General features: G+C 58.0%; 2 protein-coding genes across 13 annotated transcripts; one reads left to right on the top strand and one right to left on the bottom strand.

Annotated features, from left to right (window-relative positions):
- Positions 1-688: 688 nt before the first annotated feature.
- Positions 689-14818, bottom strand: PIDD1 (p53-induced death domain protein 1). Of its 11 annotated transcripts, none has more exons than XM_020979340.2 (16): positions 14393-14818; positions 13896-14066; positions 12033-12374; positions 11170-11583; positions 10483-10822; positions 10208-10409; positions 9990-10118; positions 9683-9862; positions 9456-9594; positions 9154-9289; positions 8795-8991; positions 8589-8708; positions 4112-4230; positions 3775-3882; positions 3191-3390; positions 689-2980 (listed from the first exon to the last, which is right to left on the bottom strand). In XM_020979340.2, the coding sequence occupies exons 3-16, from the start codon at positions 12292-12294 to the stop codon at positions 2752-2754; spliced, it is 2775 nt and encodes a 924-aa protein (XP_020834999.1). In that variant the 5' UTR covers positions 12295-12374; positions 13896-14066; positions 14393-14818; the 3' UTR covers positions 689-2751. The 11 variants fall into 11 exon arrangements, 10 of the variants coding, with proteins under 10 accessions (XP_020834999.1, XP_020835002.1, XP_020835003.1 ...); XM_020979343.2 differs by lacking the exon at positions 14393-14818 and having other exon boundaries at positions 10483-10537; positions 10613-10822; positions 13896-14155; XM_020979344.2 differs by lacking the exon at positions 14393-14818 and having other exon boundaries at positions 8589-8712; positions 8795-8945; positions 10483-10537; positions 10613-10822; positions 13896-14154.
- Positions 14819-14880: 62 nt separating this feature from the next.
- On the top strand, positions 14881-17035 carry RPLP2 (ribosomal protein lateral stalk subunit P2). Of its 2 annotated transcripts, none has more exons than XM_020979351.2 (5): positions 14881-14974; positions 15458-15581; positions 15682-15730; positions 16721-16822; positions 16918-17035. In XM_020979351.2, exons 2-5 carry the CDS (start codon positions 15459-15461, stop codon positions 16989-16991), a joined length of 348 nt encoding a protein of 115 aa, XP_020835010.1. In that variant the 5' UTR covers positions 14881-14974; position 15458; the 3' UTR covers positions 16992-17035. The 2 variants fall into 2 exon arrangements, with proteins under 2 accessions (XP_020835010.1, XP_020835008.1); XM_020979349.2 differs by having other exon boundaries at positions 16915-17035.
- The last annotated feature ends 1296 nt before the right edge of the window (positions 17036-18331 follow it).

Below are 18331 nucleotides of genomic sequence, written 5' to 3'. Positions count from 1 at the left end.
GCGCGGGGTGGGTCGGTCGGTCGGGGGGGGGATGGGGGATGGGGAAGAGGAATCTTTTGCGGCTCATTTTTCTGGCGAATCAGATCCGTACTCAGCCTGCCATCCAAGGCCCAACATCTGGCTCCCGTGAACTCTCTGACCCTATTGTTCTGGGGGAGGGCTCCTCCCAGGCAGCCGTTCTCAAGCCCTAGCCCTTACTTTCTTATGTCGGGCAGTTCCCTCTGCCAGGAGTGCCCCCTGCCCCCAACTCTGCTGCTCTGGCCGGATTCTCTTTCCATCCTCCTTTGCCCTCAGAACTCCATCTGCAACCCTGTCGCACTGAATCCCTGGCCAAGAGGCCCGGGGGCTTCTGGAGGACCCGGCCTATGACTCTGTCTCCCTGCAGGGTGACTGGCCACTGGGTCTGACAGGGATGTAGCTTCCTTTCTAACTTCCCTGCCCCACCCCGTGGGCACTGGTAACCTTGTGGCCTCCTGCTTGTTATTCTGTTGCTCCGGGCTATTCCTCACGTACAAGGTTTCTAGGAGGAAAGGCCCAGCTCCACTGAGGGTGGGGCCTGGGGAAGACTTAGAGCAGCTAGGCCTGGCACAGAAAGCCAGGGTCTAGGCCCCTTTCCTCATGTCTCAAGGGAACTGGAGGCCCTAGCCCAGCAGGGAGCACAAGCTGGGAGGGAGGAGTGTGCAGAGAGCCAGGTGTCAACAAATATTTATTAAGCACCTACTACGAGTCAGGCACTGAGCTAAATGCTGAGGATACAAAGGTAAAAGACAGCCCTGTCATCCCAGAGCTTCCTGTCTAAATAACTAAGTCCAAGATCCAGACAGGATAGAGGGCAGATAATCATCAAAGAGGGGGGATTTTAGCTGGCCCTTGGAGGAAGCCAGGGAAACCAGGAGGCAGAGATGAAAAGGGAGAGCATTCCAGGCCTGGGGGAAGAGCCAGAGGGAATGCCTGGAGGTCACTGATGCAGGGTCTCATTTGAGGAACAGCAAGGAGGAGGTCATGTCACTGGATTAAAGAGCATGGGTGGCACAGTGTAAAAGGAGTGGAAAAGGAAGAGGGGGCCAGATTTTTATGAAGGGCTTTGAACCAGAGGATTTGATATGTGGTCTTGGAGGTGATAAGCAGACACTGGAGTTTACTGAGTAGGAGTGGGGTGCCATGGTCAGGCCTGCACTTTAGGGAAGATCATTCTGACAACTGATGGCTAGACTGGAGGCAGGCAGGCCCAGAAGCTATTACAATAGTCCAGGTATGAGGAGATGAGGGTCTGTACCAAGGCAGGGGCAGGGTCAGAGAAGGGGATGTATTGGGGAGATAGTGCAGGGCTGAAATAGACAAGCCTTGGCACCATATTGGGTGTGGAGGGGAGGGGAGAGGGTTAGCCTAGGTGACCGGATGGTGACACCCTCTGTAGTAATAGGGAAGTGAGGAAGAAAGAGGGGATTTTTTGCGGGGAAGAGAATGAGTTCAGTTTTGGAAACCCCCTAGCCTATCCCTACTCCACATTCCCCAGTGATGCTGGCCTCCTTGACATTCCTCAAACAAGACACTGTCTTCCAACTCCAGGCATTTTCACTGGCTGACCTGCATGCCCGGGATGCCCTCCCTCGCCTTCTCCAGCTCCTGGTTTCCCCTAAGTCCTGCCTTCTACAAGAAGCTTTTCCCTACTCCCCCCCAATTATTTCCAATTTCTCCTTCCTATAACTTGTTTGTACATGGTTGTTTGCATGTGGTCTTCCCAGTCAGACTAGGAGCTCGGACTGGCTTTTGCTTCCCTTTGTGTCCCCAGAGCTTGGCATACTGCCTGGTACCTAATGGGCTGACAGAAGATATTTAGAGGCTGTCTTGTTTGAGATGTCCAACAAGTGAGTTGGAATTGTAAACTGGAGGTCAACAGAGAGGCTAAGGCTGGATAAACAGATCTGAGAATGAGAATCCTCACAGCAGAGGTGATCATTGAATCCAAGGCTGTTGAGATTGCTAAGTCCAGACTCTACATTCACAGAGGTTGGCAAAGCACCGGCCAGTTTGGCCTGCTGGCCACAGTTCTCCCTGGGCAGGCGAAGAGGATCAGGTGAGAACTCTGCGGGACACCCACAGCTAATGAAGAGCCAGAGAAAGAGACTGAGAAGAAGCCGTCAGATGTGAGGATGTGGGAGATATGGGCATGTTTGTAGATGGGAGGGAAGTGGCCAGGAGACTGGGAGAGATAAAAGATTAGTGAGAGTGTGGAATGACAAAAGGGCAATCTGCTGGATGGAATGGGATTGTTTGTCCATGTGCAAGAAGACATCTGGGTGATGTGAGAGGAGGAGGAGGAGGAGGATGAGAACAGGGAGCTCTCAGCAAATGGCCTCCATTTTTTCTGGAAGAGATGCCATGAGTTCTGGGATAGAAAAAGAGTGCCCGGGAGCAATGAAGGCCCCATCGAGATTGTATGACACACATTTTACAAGAATTTGTAGAGGCAGGAGGCTGGCCGTCAGAGGGGGTAATATCAGGGGGTCTCTGGCCGCAGCTCCCCATCCCCCCCCACAGATCCGGTTTGTTTACTGGGTAACCATTCTCCCACCAATACTGAGGAGCAGTAACAGCAGCCAGTAGGGTCCCTCTGTCCTGCCGTGTCCATTCAGGGCCTGAGTGAGTCTGGCAGAAGGGAGCCTCTCTCTGTCTTGTCCCTGCAGGCCTGGGGCAAAGCAGGAACTCTTTGGCGATCTCTGCTCCCTTCCGAAGCAGGTTCTGGGAGCCCTAGGCTCTGGCACTAGCAGACTCTGCCTCGGAGGCCAGGCCTGCTCGATGGATGGATGCTTGATATTTATTCCGGCCCAATTCCAGGATGGCCTGGATCTCTTCCACCACGTCCTGGCGATCACTCTGCTCCAAAGCTTCTAGCAGCTGCTGGATGCTGCCTGGCTGCCTGGCCTGGCGTTCAGCCCAGGAGAATAGCATGTGTCGGATCTGCCCATCCAGGTCATCCCTGTGGGGGCAGGGACATGAAGCCCCCACAGTTCTGGCTGTGACCCTTCCTGTTTCCTCCTCCCTCGACCCCAAGAGGCCAGGAAGCCACACTCGATGAAGGCCCCAGTAGGGGCCACCTCTTCCTGGAGCATGTAGGGGAAGAGGTGGTCCCTTGCTCTGGTCTCCCCAGGAGGGGGAGGTTTCCCTGCCCCTGGCTCCTCCCCCTTACCTGTATGAGTACTGGATCCGTTGCACCTCTGGGTAGGAGAGGCCCAGGTGCAGGGCCACACTTTGCCAGTCTGGACCAAGCCTACTGGCCACTGTCAGAAGGTTGCTCTGGGTCAGGAAACCACTCTCAGGATTGCCCAGGTTCAGGGAGGCCAGGGTCAGCCCATCCAGGGGACCCTGCCCTCCCCCCTGGGGTAGCCTCTGTCCAACACATAGGAAAGGGCAGACGTGACTCTCTTACCCTTAGCAGCTGCTTCTGGGCATCCCTGCCCAATAACTGATCCTTTCCCCTCCCCCACCTCCCATGAGGCCCCTTGGCAGCTAGAGCAGTGGACTTTCAAAGTCAAATCCAGCCTCAGACACTTAGCAGCTGTATGACTCTAGCCTCTAGACTTAACCTCATTTCCTTAACTGTACAGTGGGAGGCTCAAAGGAGATGTTTGTACAGCTCTTAGCACAGTGCCTGGCACACAGTAGGTGCTTAATAAATGCTTGTTTCCTTCCCTTCTTCCTTGACCCCTGGCTGCACCTCCTATCATGATGAATCTTGGGCCCTGCGCCCCTCCCCAGCCACCCCATGCTCACAGGCAGCTTGATGGGCAGTGTGGCAAGCCACAGGGCATCTGGGCCCTTCCGCCTCTGGACAGCCTCCTTAGGAACAGCCTCAGGCACTGCCCCTCGGTAAAAGGACACCTGAAGGGGGCAAGCCGATAATCAGCAATACTTCTGGTCCCAGCCTAGCCGCCCTAGAGGGGCAGCTGGAGATGGTTGTGAGGGGAATGTAGGCCGGCAGGTAGTGGAGGGATGTCAGCGCCCCCTCCTCTCTCCCTTCCCCCTGCCCCTGAGGTGGCCACGTGGGATAGCCAGGCCCCTGGTTCTGATCTGTCTGGGGAGGGAAGTGGAAGGGGTCTGAGTAACCTACCTGCCCCTTCACTGCCTGAGTCTTCCTGTCCACGGTGGATGTCACATAAATCTCCTTCATATTTTTTAGGCGGGAGTAGAAGACAAAGGCAATCCTTCCTTCCACACAGTCTGGGCGATCTGCAGGGATTGGCCAGAATAACCCAAAAGCTCACTCCCCGAATCTTCACAACAGTCTCATGAAAGGCCAGGGCAGGACAGGGGTCAGGAAGACCTCAGTTCGAGCCTGACCTCTGACCCTTAAACTATATGACCCCGGGCAAGGTGCTAGACTGATGTGGACCTGTTTTCTTCATCTGCCAACTAGGGATAACACTACTTGTCAGGAGGCCCAAACTAGACACTCCAGCAGGCTGTAGAGCCCTGACCTTGCAGCAAGGAAGATCTGAGTTCAGATCCTGCTTCTGACCCATTCTGGCTATGTGACCTTGGGTAAGTCACTAAATGATTCAACGTCCTGGGCAACTCTCAGTGCACCAGCACCAGGCAGCTCCCTCCCCACACCAGGCTGAAAACCTGGATGCTGCGCGCATTGCCTGAGCCCAGCTTCCAGGAGAGTGGATGGTTCTGGAGATCTGTGGCTCGGGCTCTTCCTCCTGCCTTGCCAAGATGTCTTCTGGCACGGGAGCCAGCAAGGGGAAGGTCACTGTGTGTGACCTGCACAGCAGTGCTCCGTGCTCACCGGCCGGCACCAGGGAAGACCCTTACCTATGTGCAGGGACTGAGATGGCTGCCCGAGGGGAGAAAGGAGCCCGGTGGGGGATGCACCAGGAGGTTCTCTCCTCCCAGGAATGAACAGAGGAAAACAAGGAATGGGATCTGGGGGAGTCAGAGGCACGCACTTAGGGTTAGGTGATTTGAAGAGGAAAGGGGACTCAGGAGGCCCATGAAACTCCCCGACACAGTGGAGAGCCTTCAGAGGGGCAGCAGACCAGAACATTCTCTGTTCCTGGGGGTTCCTGTGGGGACCACCAGAACTCCAGAAAACATGGCTAAACCAAAAAGAGAAACACACTTCTGATTATGGACACGTGGGGGCATTCCCCTCTCTCCCACACACTGGAAAGGGTAGGTGGTAATGACTGAGGCCAGGATTTGGGTTTCTGGGCCACAGCTTGAAAACCTAAGGCACAGAGTGCATCCCCCAAGGGTCAGGAAGGATCCACCGAGTCTTCAGTATCTAGGCAAGATGGCTTCAAGCTGAAAGGGACGGAAAAGAGAATGGTCCTCATGGTCCTGGCGAGCCTGGACAGTGGCAGCAGGGGAGAGGAGCGGGAATGATCAGGAACTGAGATCCAGAAAGGAGCAGGTAAAAAAACCTCTGGCCTCGAGCGTCTGCACGCAAACGGCACCAACTCTGAAGAAACTGGCCAAGCAACAGCAGCCGGAGGCCCGCTGGCCTCCGAGGGATGGCGCTCGCAGCCAGCATCGGGCTCTGGGAGTGTTGTCGTGTTTGTCCTTCGTTCTCCAAGAGGACCAGGATGTCAGGGAGGTTTGGTTCGAGGGAGGGAGGGCTGTGCGAGGTCCCCAGCCTGGCTTCTTCCCGCAGAGCCATCTGGGCCCACTGGCCAGATATCCCTCAGGACTGGAGATGGTTCAGCACTCGGGAAGTGCAGACCTCATTCAGAAGAAAGTAGGAAAGAGGAAACAGGCTGAGAGTGGCCGGGGGGGGGGATGGGGATGGGGGGACGGGACAGAGTCAAACCAAGGAGGAGGATGAGAGATGAGGCCCCAGTGTCGGAGGGTCTGCTTCACCTCGCCATAGTGGGCAGAGTGGAGACACTAATATGTGACTCGCCTCAAGGCTAACTTCATCTTCAAAAGGTGGGGGTACCAGCGACTCCCCCAGAGTGATCCTAGGCCCCCAGGAAGACCTGGCTGCTGAAGCCAGACTGGAAGGAACCCTGGAAAGAAGTGACGTCATCGTCACAGAGTCTGTGTCAGCACAATGGTCTCACCTGTCCCTAGAGCTCTGGAAAGGGTGCAGAAAAAGTGCAGGCTGGGAAGCCTATGGGCCCTTCTCTGATTGTGCCTCAGGCTTTATGAGTTGGACTGCAAGTCAGATAACAAGGACGATGTTAACAAATTAATCAGTGTGGACAATAATAACAATGATGATGCCAGGACCCATTTTGGGTCCCTTGAAGGCCTGGAAAGTGATTTCCTGAGCCTCAGACAGTCCTGAGACTGCACTGGCAGGTGTGGGCTCTCCCCACCAGAGCCTGGGTGCAGGAGGAAAGCCCAGGGTGATGGGGGAGGGCCCTTTAAGAGGGACTGGGGGAAAGGGGACGCCTACCCTCACGTAGTTGGGATGGTGACAACCCACATAAGCGGGTGTCTCCCTTGGGACTGCCAGGGCCTCCGATGGCCTGCAGAGAAGAGCAGAGGGGCCACAGGCCCCAGAGAAGCATGTGGCTTGTTCTGGCTTTCTAAAAAAAGGAAGAGGATGCCTGGTAGCTGTGAAGGAGAGGCTGGTGACCTCCCCTCAACTCCCAACACCATGTGGAAAGCAATGGGAAGGCCAGCCAGCAGCCAGGCTGAGGAGGGAGGCTGTCAGGGAAACACTAGTGCTTGCCCCACTATTTGAGCAAAGCATTTGAGGAGGCTTCCCAACAAGTTCTGTGGAGAGATGCAGGTCAGCCTCTGGGGCCTGCTGGCGGACCAGCTTGAGCAGTCAACAGCGGAAGGCCAGGCCAGTACCCCAGGGCCTGCCGTCAGCCTCGTCCTGTCCAGGACCTCCATCAGGGACATGGCGGAAGGCACAGAGGGCAGCCTCGTCAAACGGACGACAGGAGCAGGTCCTGCTGCCCTCCGCCCTGGTCGGATCCCATCAGAAGCAGTGCTCAGTTCTGGCGCCCCACAGGCTGGCCAATGTCTGGGGGAGGGACAGTGCGCCTTGAGGACCCTGGAGATGGCCACGGGGGGCCTGGCCGGCAGAAGCTCGGGTGGAAGAGGACCGGAAAGAGGATGGTCAGGCCTTGTTCTGCTGCAGGATCAGGGCTCCCCTCATGGCATCCATATGACTGAAGGGATGCTGGACGAGCTTTTAGAAAAGGAAGCAGTGCCTGCCAAAGGCTGCCTGGTCCCAGGTGTTGGGTCCCGAGATGGTAAGTCAGGGCAATGCTGGGCAGAAGAGTTGACCTATATCCTAGCAAAATGTTTTCTAAGTTGATACTATTATTCTTTCGGAAAAGACTGAAAGGCATGGATGGGGCTAGAGGTGTCAAAGCCTGGCTCCCCATAAGTGCGGCCCAAGTCAGAATTCACGTGTTATGGGGAAACGCTGAAGGAGATTAAAAAAAAAAACATGGAAACAGATGAGGTGAATGGTGGCTTTTCTCAGGCAAAGACCCACAGAGGAGTCATCACTGGGGGCTGGTATCTGAGTAAATCTGGGCTAATCAACGTTCAAGCTAGAGGGGAAACTGAGGCCCACAGAGAGGCAGAGACTTGCCCAATGTCACACCAGAAGGAAACCCAAGTCCTTGGATACCAAATTCAGTACAACTGCCACTACAAGTACCCCCAGCCCCCCTCTCAGCAGCCCTGGGATCAGGGGCCTGTTTGCTTATCCATCACAGGTGGAGCTGATGGAGAGCACAGAGGCAGAGACAATGGGTAGGAGGGAGGGGCAGGACCCGAGAGTGTGTGTGTGTGTGTGGGGGGGGTTGGGGGTTAGTGTGTATATATGTGCATATGTGTACACATGTGATGTGTGTGGGTGTGCATGTGAGTGGGTATGTATATGTGACTGTGATGTGTGCAAAGTATATACGTGTGTATGTGAGTGTATGCAGTGTGTGAATGTGAGTGTACATGGTACATGTATGTGCATGGGGATGCACATGTGTGAGCGTGTATGTATATGTGACTGTGATGTGTGTATGTGCGATATGTGTACGTGTGCAAAATATATATGTGTGTACCTGTGAGTGTATGTATACATGTGCGAATGTGATATATATGTATATGGCATATGCGAGTGTGTAAATATGTGAGTGTGTATGCATGTATATATGTGTGTGTGTTTGTGTATGAATGTGTCTATATATATGTGTGTGTGATTGTATATGTGTTTATATGTACATGTACATGTGTGTTACATATGTGGGTATATGCATACATGCATGACTGTGGCATGAGTGTATATGTGTGTGTACACATGTATGTACACACATGCTCGAATGTGTCTGCTTACTTGTGTATGAGTGTGCATGGCTGGGGGGGTGGGGGGTGGGGTGAACATCTGGCCTAATCCAATTGAATGTAAAGTAAGCAGCTGAAAGCCTGATGCATGTTGCTTGGGTCTCCAGCTCCAGGGGCTCTTGGTGGTGTCTGGGCCCTGGGTCCCTGGTGATCCTAAGTCAAGCACAGGTGGGTCCCCAGGCCCTGCCCCTGCCCCCTTCCTTGCCTTCGGGGCCCAGGGTCCAGGGGCAGGGCTGGTGCCCATCTTGGGGCTCCCCACCAATGGTCCGTACCAGCATCGATGTCGATCCCGCGTTCAAAGGCGGCAAAGAACTGCTCGCCCTCAAACAGCTCCACTGTGTCAGAGGGCTCGGGGCCGCGGTACCTCGGCTGCAGCCTCTTCAGGGTGGGCTCTACCTGGGGGGGGGGAACCAGGGTCAGGGAGCCCCTGCTGATGGCCAGGCCCTGCCCACTGCCTCTCCCCCGGCCCCTCCCTCACCTTCTTCCCAGGCAGGCATTGCAGCAGCACCTGCTCCGGGTCTCGTCGCCTCTGCAGGGCAATGAAGTTCACTCGGTATAGACGCAGGCGATCGTAGACCTTGCGGGCCAGGCCTTCCACGCAGCTCTTGGTAGTGTACCAGAGCCAGTACCTGAGGCCAAGGGGCTGGGCTCACAGCTGCCCCAGAGAGGCAGGAGCTGCCAGCAGAGGGCTGGTGAGAAGAAAGAGGGCCGCAGACAGAGCAGTGGGGGGGAGGAAGGATGGCAGACAGAGATTTCTCCTAGTGGGAGACAAGGCTGGAAGAGAAAGCCTGGGCTGCATACCCCACCTGCCCCCCATCCCAGACACCCCACACTAACCAGGAAAAGTGTGTGACCTGGAAACGGGCATAGAGGTGTGTGAGCTCCAGAGTTACGTGGGCTGTGATGTCATCCCAAGCCAGCACCTGAGGATCCCCATGCAGCAGATGCAAACAGGTCTGGTCCAAGCTCAGGCCTGGAGGGAAGGAAGGAAGAATGGAGAAGAAGGAAGATGTTCTGGCTGACCTCCTCCTTGCCCTACAGAGCCACACTTGGGACCTCGGCGCCTGAAGCCAGAACATGGGTGCCGTGAGCACAGGCCCCCCAGGGCCAAGGGCCCATGCTCAGTAACCAGGTCTCACCTGTGATGCCTGGAGGCAGGGGCAGCTGGACAGTGACTGGACAGAGGAAGTCGTGGGGGCTGTCCTGGGACAAGCAGAGCAGGGGGCTGACCGCAGCCTCACTATCTTCGCCCAGAGCCCAGCCTGACACCCTCACCACCTGGAGAAGAGAGGGGTGGAGAGCTGGGTGTGAGGAGCACAGGCTTTTTCCTCAGACTGTAGGCACCTGGCCCCTGCTTTCAGTATACCTGCATGCGGATGTGCCGAGGCTCAGCAGTGACCCCAGGTGGGAAGATGACCTTGATCCCGGGGTCACCCGAGGAGCAGAGAAGTGCCCCCTCCCGAGGCACAAAGCAGCTGTCCTCCACTGGACGGGCCACCACCAGGAACCAAGAGAAGTGAGGAACTCGGCAGCTGGCCCAGAGCCGCTGAAGGGGGGCAGGGGTCAGCCAGAGACTCGCCCAGGGGCCCTAAGCCTGGCCCCCTCCCCCCAGCTCCCCCCAACCTCCCCCGGGGCCCCAAGCCTGGCCCCCTTCCCCCCCAGCTCCCCCCAACCTTGGGCTTTGCTTTTTCCTCCAAGTGCGTCTCCAGGTCCTTCCAAGTTTGGCCACTCAGGGTCCTCACCACAACTTGGCAGCCATGCCAGGCACGAGGGGGCACAAAAGGCAGCCAGAGGCGTACTTCCTGTCACCACACACACCCCTCACTTGCTGGAGAGTTCTAGAGATGCTTAGGATGCCCCCTCCCCCCAGAAACACCCCCAGCCCCCAAACCTGTTGGAAGGGGGTCCCGTGGGGCTGCAGCTCCAGAACAGCGCTGAGCAGGGCATCATGGGGACCCAGCCAGACGAGGCGAGGTTCCGGGGGCAGCTGCTGGTAGCGGACGGTGGTAGGGGTGACGGTGGCACCCGGGGGAAACAGCATGCGCACCCCACAGGCCAGGGCCACGGAGCAGCCACGGGAGGTCACTGTGAAACTGTAGAGCCAGAGTCAGGAGACGCTGGACTTGAGGGGAGGGCGGGGCCCCTTCCCATGGCCCCCCTTCTCACCTGTCTGCATCTGAGGCCAGTAGGACCCTGCACACTTTGGGGGTGGGCTCTTCTCCTACACCAAGTAATGGGGCCTGTGAGTGAAGCAGTGCTGAGGGGTCTCCCCCGCCCCCCCGGGATCTGCCATCACCTGGGAGCACAGCAGGGATGGGCTCAGGCACCCCCAAAGGGTTCCCCTGCAGCCGCACAAAGGGGGCCTCCTGGATCTCGCGGGGCACGGCCCGAAGCCTATTGTCTCTCAGGTCGAGGCGGGTGAGGAGTGGGAGGTGGGCCAGGCCGGCAGGGATGGAGACCAGGAGATTGCTGGGCAGGAACAGCAGGCGCAGGGACTGGAGGCTGGCTGAGAGGGGGGGGGGGGCGGTCAGTGGGAACCTCCAGCCAGTGCATCTCCAAGACCCCCCCACAATGCTGTGGTGGCCAGGGGCCTTGGGGGCTCTGTCCCCTCCCCCAAAACTTCCTCCCCATCTGGAGGGATCAGAGAAGGGGCAGGTGACGGGGCTGACTCCCTGCCCCCGAGAGGGTGAGGAGGGAAGAATGCCCCAGGAAGTCTTCCTGCAGGGGGTGGCGGGGCAGGAGGGTGGGGGCATGGGAAGGAACGACCCCAACGGGTTCGTTTCCTCCCAGGTGCCCAGGAAGCTGGCTGATGGGGAAGGTGTACACACAGGCAGGGGGCGCCCTTGCTCTCACCCAGGGAGTCAGGCAGGCTCTGCAGGCGGTTGGAGGCCAGGTTGAGCTCAGTGAGGCTGCTCAGAGCCCCAATCTCTTCCGGCACCACCTCCAGGCAGTTCTCAGAAAGGTCCAGCCTCTGCAGGGCGGCCAGCCTGGCCATGCCCGGTGGTAATGCCTGCAGGCAGTTGCTGGAGGCTGAGAGGAAGGTGAGGGCCCGGAGGGCGCCCAGGCCCTCAGGTAGCCTCTCAAGCAGGTTGTGGCTGAGCAGGAGGGCATCCAGACTGGTCATCTGGGGGATACAGGCCGGCAGCACCCTAAGGCTGTTAAAGCTGAGATCCAGATGGACAAGATGGGCCAGGTCACTCAGGGAGGGGGGCAGCGTGGTCAGGGAGCCCCGAAGGCACGAACCCCGATCATCGCGGTGGTGCCCACCTGAGGGTGGGGAGCAGAACATGGGGGGCCAGGTCAGACCCTCTGCCTCATGGGGGGAGCACCAGGGTGCTTCAAGAGTCAGGCCAAGAGAGCCGGACAGACAGGACGGAGAGATGCCCACAAGGACAGAGACAGGGAGAGAGGGGCCAAGAGGCAGAAGGCCTTCAAGGGACAGACAAAAAGTCAAAGAGGAAGGTAGCAAGTGTGATGGAGGCAGAGACACAGCATTCTTAGTGAGAGGGTGAAAGGGCCTTGTAGAGACAGTGGCAGACGCCCACGGAGCCACAGCCTGCCTGCGCGCCCCGCCCTGCAGTACCCCCTCAGCTGGCCTCCCCCCAGCCTCCTCTGGGAGGCAGCCCCTGCCCGCCTGCCCTGCAGAACCCCCTCGACTGACCTCCCCCCAGCCTCTTCTGGGAGGCCGGCCTGAGTCAGAGGGGCTCCCAGCTCACCTCTGAGAACCAGTGAGCGGAGGGACTGGAGGCTGGGAAGGACGGCCAGGGCAGCCCCAACTTGCTCCTCATTGCAGTTCAGCCGAAGGAAGTGAATGTGCCGCAGGGGTGAGCTGGGCTCTCGGAGCAGGTGCAGCAGGAGACCACAGCCCCCAGGGTAAAGGTCCAGGTTTAGCCGGTCGCTGGCCAGAAGGGAGGCGGCTGAGTCTTCAGCATCCTCTTCTGCATCTTCTTTCTCCTCCTCCTCCCCCTGGGCCTCCATCTGATGCCTGGTGGCCCGGGCATGTCTCAGCGTGCCAGGAAGGCAGGCAGAGGCAAGGCTGGGGGTCTCCAGGGGGATGGCTGTTTGAAAAGAAAAAAAGTGAGAAAGACAAAGGCAGAGACAAAATAGAGATAGACAGGGACAAAGGAAGGAGAAGACAGAGACAGAGGAAGGAGACAGACAGGCAAAAACAGATATGGATGTCAAGAGAGCCAGGAAAAGAGTGCAAGGCAGAGACACAGTCTCTGTTTCTCTCCTTCTGTCTCTGTCTCTGCCTGTCCCTCTTTCTGTTTGAGAGACAGAGATGAAAATGAGGGCAGAGGGAGGGGAAAGAGTCAGAAAGAAGCAGAAAGGGATAGAGAAGAAAAAGAAAGAGAGAGACAGAAAAGGGGGGGAGAGGAGAGGGAGGAGAGGAGAGGGAAGAGAGACAGAGAGAAGGGGGAAGGGGAGGGGAGAGACAGAGAAGGGGAGAGGCAGGAAAGAGGAGACAGATGGAGAGATAGAAAGAGTAACAGTGACAAGAGAGGAGACAGGGAGGCAGGAAGACAAAGAGAAACAGAGACAGAAAGGAGAGACAGGTAGAGACAGAGCTACAGAGAGACTGAGAAAGAAGGGGATAGGAGAGAGGAAAGAGACTGAGAGAGACGAGAGAGAAAAAGACAGAAGCAGAAACAGAAAGGAGGCAGAGAGAAGACAGTGATGGAAACAGAGACGCACAGAGTAGAAGACGGAGACTCAGGAGGTATCAGAGACAGCGAGGGAAAGAAGAGACAGGAAAGAGAGCAGAAGGGCACAGTGGCCCCCATCAGCATTCAGCCCAAGAAGTGGAGGGGATGGGGGGAATCTTGAGGGTGGGATGGGGGGGGGTTCCAGTGCTGGCTCAGCCTCAGCGTCACTCCCAGAAGGGGGTGTCCTCGGCCTCAGGGCATCTCTAGCCTTGTATGGGTACAGGGGGTCTCTAGCCCCAGGCTCTCTCTGGGCCTCTGTGACTCTCAATGCCAGCCCAGGCCCTGAGGCCTCTCTGCAAACCAGGGGTGGGGTGGGGGGGAGCCACTAGATCATCCTGGCCATATCCCTGCATCCAACCAGGCCCAGCTTCTCTGTCAGTAGGAGGCAGGTATGTGTCCATGATTGGGAGGACTCCAGTAAAGCCCTGGGGGAGGCATGGGAGGAGCTCTGGATACAGCACTGTCCTTGGGTCAGGAAGACCTGAGTTCAAATTCTGCCTTAGATGCTTACTACCTGTGTGACGCTGGGTAAGTCCTTTGTTTTCTCTCAGTCTTAGTTTCCTAAAATGGGGCCAATCAAAGGCTCTACCTCACGGGGTGATTTTGAAGATCAAATGAGGTCAATTCTCTATCTAAAATGAGCTACACACAGCAGCTTTATCAATTCCCTGTCATCTTGGGCCAAGTAAGGCTCAGTTTTCTTCTAAGATGAGAATAAGGGGGCTGGCACTGCCCCAGGATGGGATGGGCCACAAGTTAGGGTCCTGGGGGGAGCGGTTGTGGGGGAGCGGGAGGACCAGCGAGGACACAATGCTGAACACTCATCTGGGTCACTCATGGAAGGGGGGGGGGCCTGCGTCCAGCGCTGGTCACCTGTGGGGGGTGGGGGCCTGTGTCCACTTCTGGTCACCCGTGGGGACTGGGGGGACCCCTGTCCAGTGCTGGTCACCCAGCTGGGCAGGGGGCGGGCAGCCTGAGGGAGGGTCCGCCCTGGCCCCCAGCCCCCGGAGCCGGCGGTGGGTACCTGGGGGTCGGGCAGCGGCTCTGGATCCGGGAGGGGACGGAACAGGACCAGGAAGGTCGCGTTAGGATCGGCTCCCGGGCTTCCTGCCCGAGGCCCCACCCCCAGGAAGACCCCGCCCCCTCCCCCGCGGGGGTGTCCCCAAAACGCCGCCCCCGCCCCCGGTTCTTGGGTCCCAGGCTCGCGTTCCCGCCACGACCACTCGGAGTCCGCCATACGGCGCCCGAATCCCCCGGGCCCAGAGTGCGCGTGCGCACGTATATCTGTATGTGCGGAGTGGCGGAGAGAAGCGTCCACTGGACCTCGAGGAGCCTCCAGGGGGCGCCTCTGTCCCCACGGGCCCTCCTACCTTAGTGCGCCTGCGCCAGACAATCTTTCCGGCTGGGGGCCCAACGAGCCACGTGCGCCCGGAGTAGGCAGACCAGCCCCGCGTGATTCCGGGCCCGGGGCATGCTGGGACGGAGAGTTCGCCGCGGTGCCAGGCATGCGCAGACAGGAGCGCGCCGGCGTTGGTGGGCGCTAAGGTGGGGGGAGAGTCACGGCGAGCTGCCCGCCCCTGGGAGCGCCTATTTCTCCTCCAGGCGCCGTCTCTGCCAGGTGTGGAGCAGCCAAAGGCTGGGCCCCGGCTCGGTCGGGACTTTCCGCCCTGACCTCCCTCCCCCGCGTCCCGAGGACGATGGTCCGGTCCCACCTCTCATTGGCCGATTTCCCAGAGACGTCAGCGCGCCCGGGCGGAAGAGGCGGGAGCGGCGGGCTTCCTCCCGGAGGCTCACGGGGCAGAGGTTTAATCCCCGCCCCTGCAGCCGCCTCTTCCTTTCCCAGACTTGACTGCGCCGAGGTTGGGCTGGCTGTCCCCGCGGCCGCTCTCGTCGTTTCTGCAGCGCTAGGCCGCGACCACCGGACAGGACCCGAGTAAAGCCCAGACCGCCGAGTGGGTACCGGGGCTGGGGGCCGGGGCTGGGAGAGGCGAGGGCGGCTGGGTCTAGGCCTGGAGAAGGAGTAGCGCGCGGTGCGGTCTGCCTCGTGCTGCCCGTGGAGGGTTTGGCGTCGGGCCCGGTGTAAGGCGCGGCGGGATCGGGCTCCAGAGCCGGCCGGCCTTCCTCAGGGAAGGCTCCCGAGGCCAGAAGGGAGAGTGTCCGACTAGAGGACCTGGCGCAGGGCCGCAGTCCGTCGGCTCTTAGGGGCCTTTTGGATCCTCTCTCTTTCAGTTCAGAGCCCGGGCGTCCCAGCGCGCCCGGGCACTTCCTTCGGCCACGGCGGGGGACTTCCTTGCGGAGTCGCTGAAGGGGTGCGAGAGAAGGGGGAGGGTCGGGGCGCTCGGGGGAGGGCGGAGCCAGTGCTCCTCCCCCTCCCGGGGTTCGCCCCCCGCGGCCCCCTGACCTTGGCTTACGGGGTCTCGCCGCCTCTCCCCCAGGATGCGCTACGTGGCAGCCTACCTCCTGGCCGTCCTCGGCGGCAACGATTCCCCCAACTCCAAGGACCTGAAAAAGATCTTGGACAGTGTTGGCATCGAGACGGACGAGGAGCGGCTGAAGAAGGTGAGGGGTTACCTTGGGGTAGAAAGCACGGGTGCGGTGCCTTCGGCTCTGCCCAGACCCCGTTAGTGGGCGGCTTCTCACCGCTGCTCTCCTCTCTTAGGTCATCAGCGAGCTGAGCGGCAAGAACATAGAAGATGTGATCGCCCAGGGTGAGACCTTGGCAGAAGGAGGGGGGGACATTTGTGCCGGGGGAGACCAAAAGTGAAGTGTGTAGACAGTGGTGAGGGCCACAAAACCGGAGTGTGGAGGGTCCCATTCTTCTTGTAAGTAAAATATAAGCTCAGAGCAGAAAGCGATTGATCTGCTGGGCATTGAGACAGCTGGTTCTGGAATACAGATGTTGGGAGCACTTAGCACAGTTTCTGGCCACGTCTGCTTTGTTTGTCCCATCCTGGCTTGTCCATCCTAATTCCTGCTGGTCGCAACAGTACCAGCCAGGTTTCGCTGGTGGACCAAAGTATAGCAGAAATCCTCTTTGGGAGCTGTGGGGCATCTGTGCCGTGGGCTCACAGCCAGCCTGGGGTCTCTAAACACAGAGTTAGATTTTGATAGTTAAGTAGATGGGGGGGGGGAATGAGTTGATTGGATGAGGTGATTTCAGATGCTGTAGTTTTCTGAAAGAAAGACGGGGGCACATTGGTTCAGCTTCCAGGCCTAAGTTATGCTCTGGAGGCGTTCCTGTCAGGCATAGTTTGAGTTCCCAGGCACTGTGTGGTAGCAGACTATTTGGGGACCTGGCAGCTCTCTTCGGATGGTCCCTCTGGTCCTTGGGGATCGTGCAGCTGCTACATGTCTGGGCAGATTTCAGACCCCCAGTAGCCACCTTTTGCTGCTGTTTGCTGATGGGTTTTCCTGGTGACACACCATGGAGTGTGGGCCATCTGTACAGGGACCAGCCTTCAGTGACGTTTAAGATCTAACCATCCCCCAAATGCAAACAATTGAAAACCAAACCAGGGAATCGGGGGTTTAAAGCTGGGTGCCTGTTAGATCATTGGTTCATGCGCTAGGACTTAGGGTAAAGGAGGTACCTTGTGTGGAGAACAGCAGGGTGTCTCTGGCCGGCCTTCCGTGGAACGGTAGAGCAGCTCCCCCTTTCCCGCACACCTTGCTCATACTGCCCTTTCCCCCTTCTGCAGGGAGCAGTAAGCTGGCCTCCATGCCTGCTGCTGGGGCTGTCGCTGTTGCTGCCAGTGCTGGCTCTGCTGCCCCCGCTGCTGGTGGCGCAGCCCCTGCTGCTGGTGAGTGGGCAGAGGGGCTGGCATGGGGAGGCAGGCTGTGGGAAGGGGAGATGGTCAGGCCCCCTCATTACTGACTCCTTTTGTCTCTATAGCAGAGGAGAAGAAGGAAGAGAAGAAAGAGGAGTCTGAGGAGTCTGATGATGACATGGGCTTTGGTCTCTTTGATTGAGTGCCCACCCTGATCCTAGAGCAAATAAACCTTTTATTTAAGAAGGCTTGGTGTCATTGTTGTGGATCTGGTGGGCCAAGGTCAGTGAGGGAGAAGTGGCCCCTTGGTGTCTTCTAGAGCTCTGAACTGTGCTGAGAAGCCAGGATTTGCATCTGGTGACGATGCCCCGAAACATGCCCGTCACAGGCACCAGAGGTCCTTCCTGCACCAGATTTCTTGAGTGATCCCCAGAGAGGGGCCTTCCTGCCTTGCAGATGTGGCCATGTACCAGGGTTACCATTCACCCCTCTTGCCCTCCCTCACTTCCACTCAGACTGCCTTGTCTCTGACCCGGAGCTTGTGGAAGGGACAGCCCCATGTGAGCCCAGGAATGTAAAAACAACAGCATTGGGCAAGACCTGAGGCAGGGACAGGGCTTGGGGCTGTGCCTGGGCTGTTCCATTGCCAGGGCAGATGGGAGGAGCGGCCTGAAGTCTGTGGGGTAGGAGGAGTGTGCATGTGTACCTCTAGGGTCCAGTGGGATAGAGGGCTGGCCACTGTTTGGGGACCTGGGGCCTTCCTCCACCTTAGACCACAGCCCAAGACCTTTTGCGTTGGCTCACTGGCTGAGGGAGGAGGACGTTGCTTGGGGTCCCGGCTTTTCAAGTCCTTCCTGGCAGGTGCAGACAATCTGCATTGGCTCCTGCTGACTTGTGCCCATCTTCACTAATGAATTTTTCCATTTTTAGCTAGACTTCGTCTAGTAGAGGGAAGACTCAAGTGAGAACATGGTCCCTGCCAAGGCCGGCCTAGGTTTTGGTGACTGTGTCCTCCCAAACTTCAGCTCTCCATCAGGGTGTGCTGAGAGGGCTTCACTCAGCTACCTAATGGTGTGGGCTTGGGAGGGCTCCTGACCGTGGCTTTGCTTCACCCGCTGGCTAACTGTTCCCACCTGCACAGGGTTTTGGGGAAGCTTAGGCCGCTTCTGCTTTTCTGTTCCTGGCCCCTCCGACCTTAACTCTTGTTGGAAAAGTACCTTCTTGGGCACAGTTATTAGGGAGGCTGAGGCAGGTGGCTGGAGAGGCTTCTGGTGGATCAGGGAGGGCTGAAGGTATAAGCATTTATGAAGCACCTACTATGTACCCAGCACTGTGCCTTCCAAATATCCATTTGATCTTCGACCTCAGACATTCTGGGGGAAGTGGTACACTTACATTCCTTTTATGGTTGAGGAAATGGAGGCAGCTAGAGAAGTGGCTTAAGTCAAGTTTGTCTATAGTCCTATGGGCCAGGCCTGTGCTTAGGGAAAGCTACCTCAGCATCTCCAGGGCCCTGGGAAGCAGTTCTAGGCAGTGGCCCAC

This window comes from Phascolarctos cinereus, unplaced genomic scaffold (genome assembly GCF_003287225.1).
Source record: "Phascolarctos cinereus isolate Bilbo 61053 unplaced genomic scaffold, phaCin_HiC Scaffold_9;HRSCAF=440, whole genome shotgun sequence".
Lineage (NCBI taxonomy): Eukaryota > Metazoa > Chordata > Mammalia > Diprotodontia > Phascolarctidae > Phascolarctos > Phascolarctos cinereus.
The sequence above is the reverse complement of the archived record's forward strand: the minus strand, read 5'-3'. Positions and strand labels throughout refer to the sequence as shown.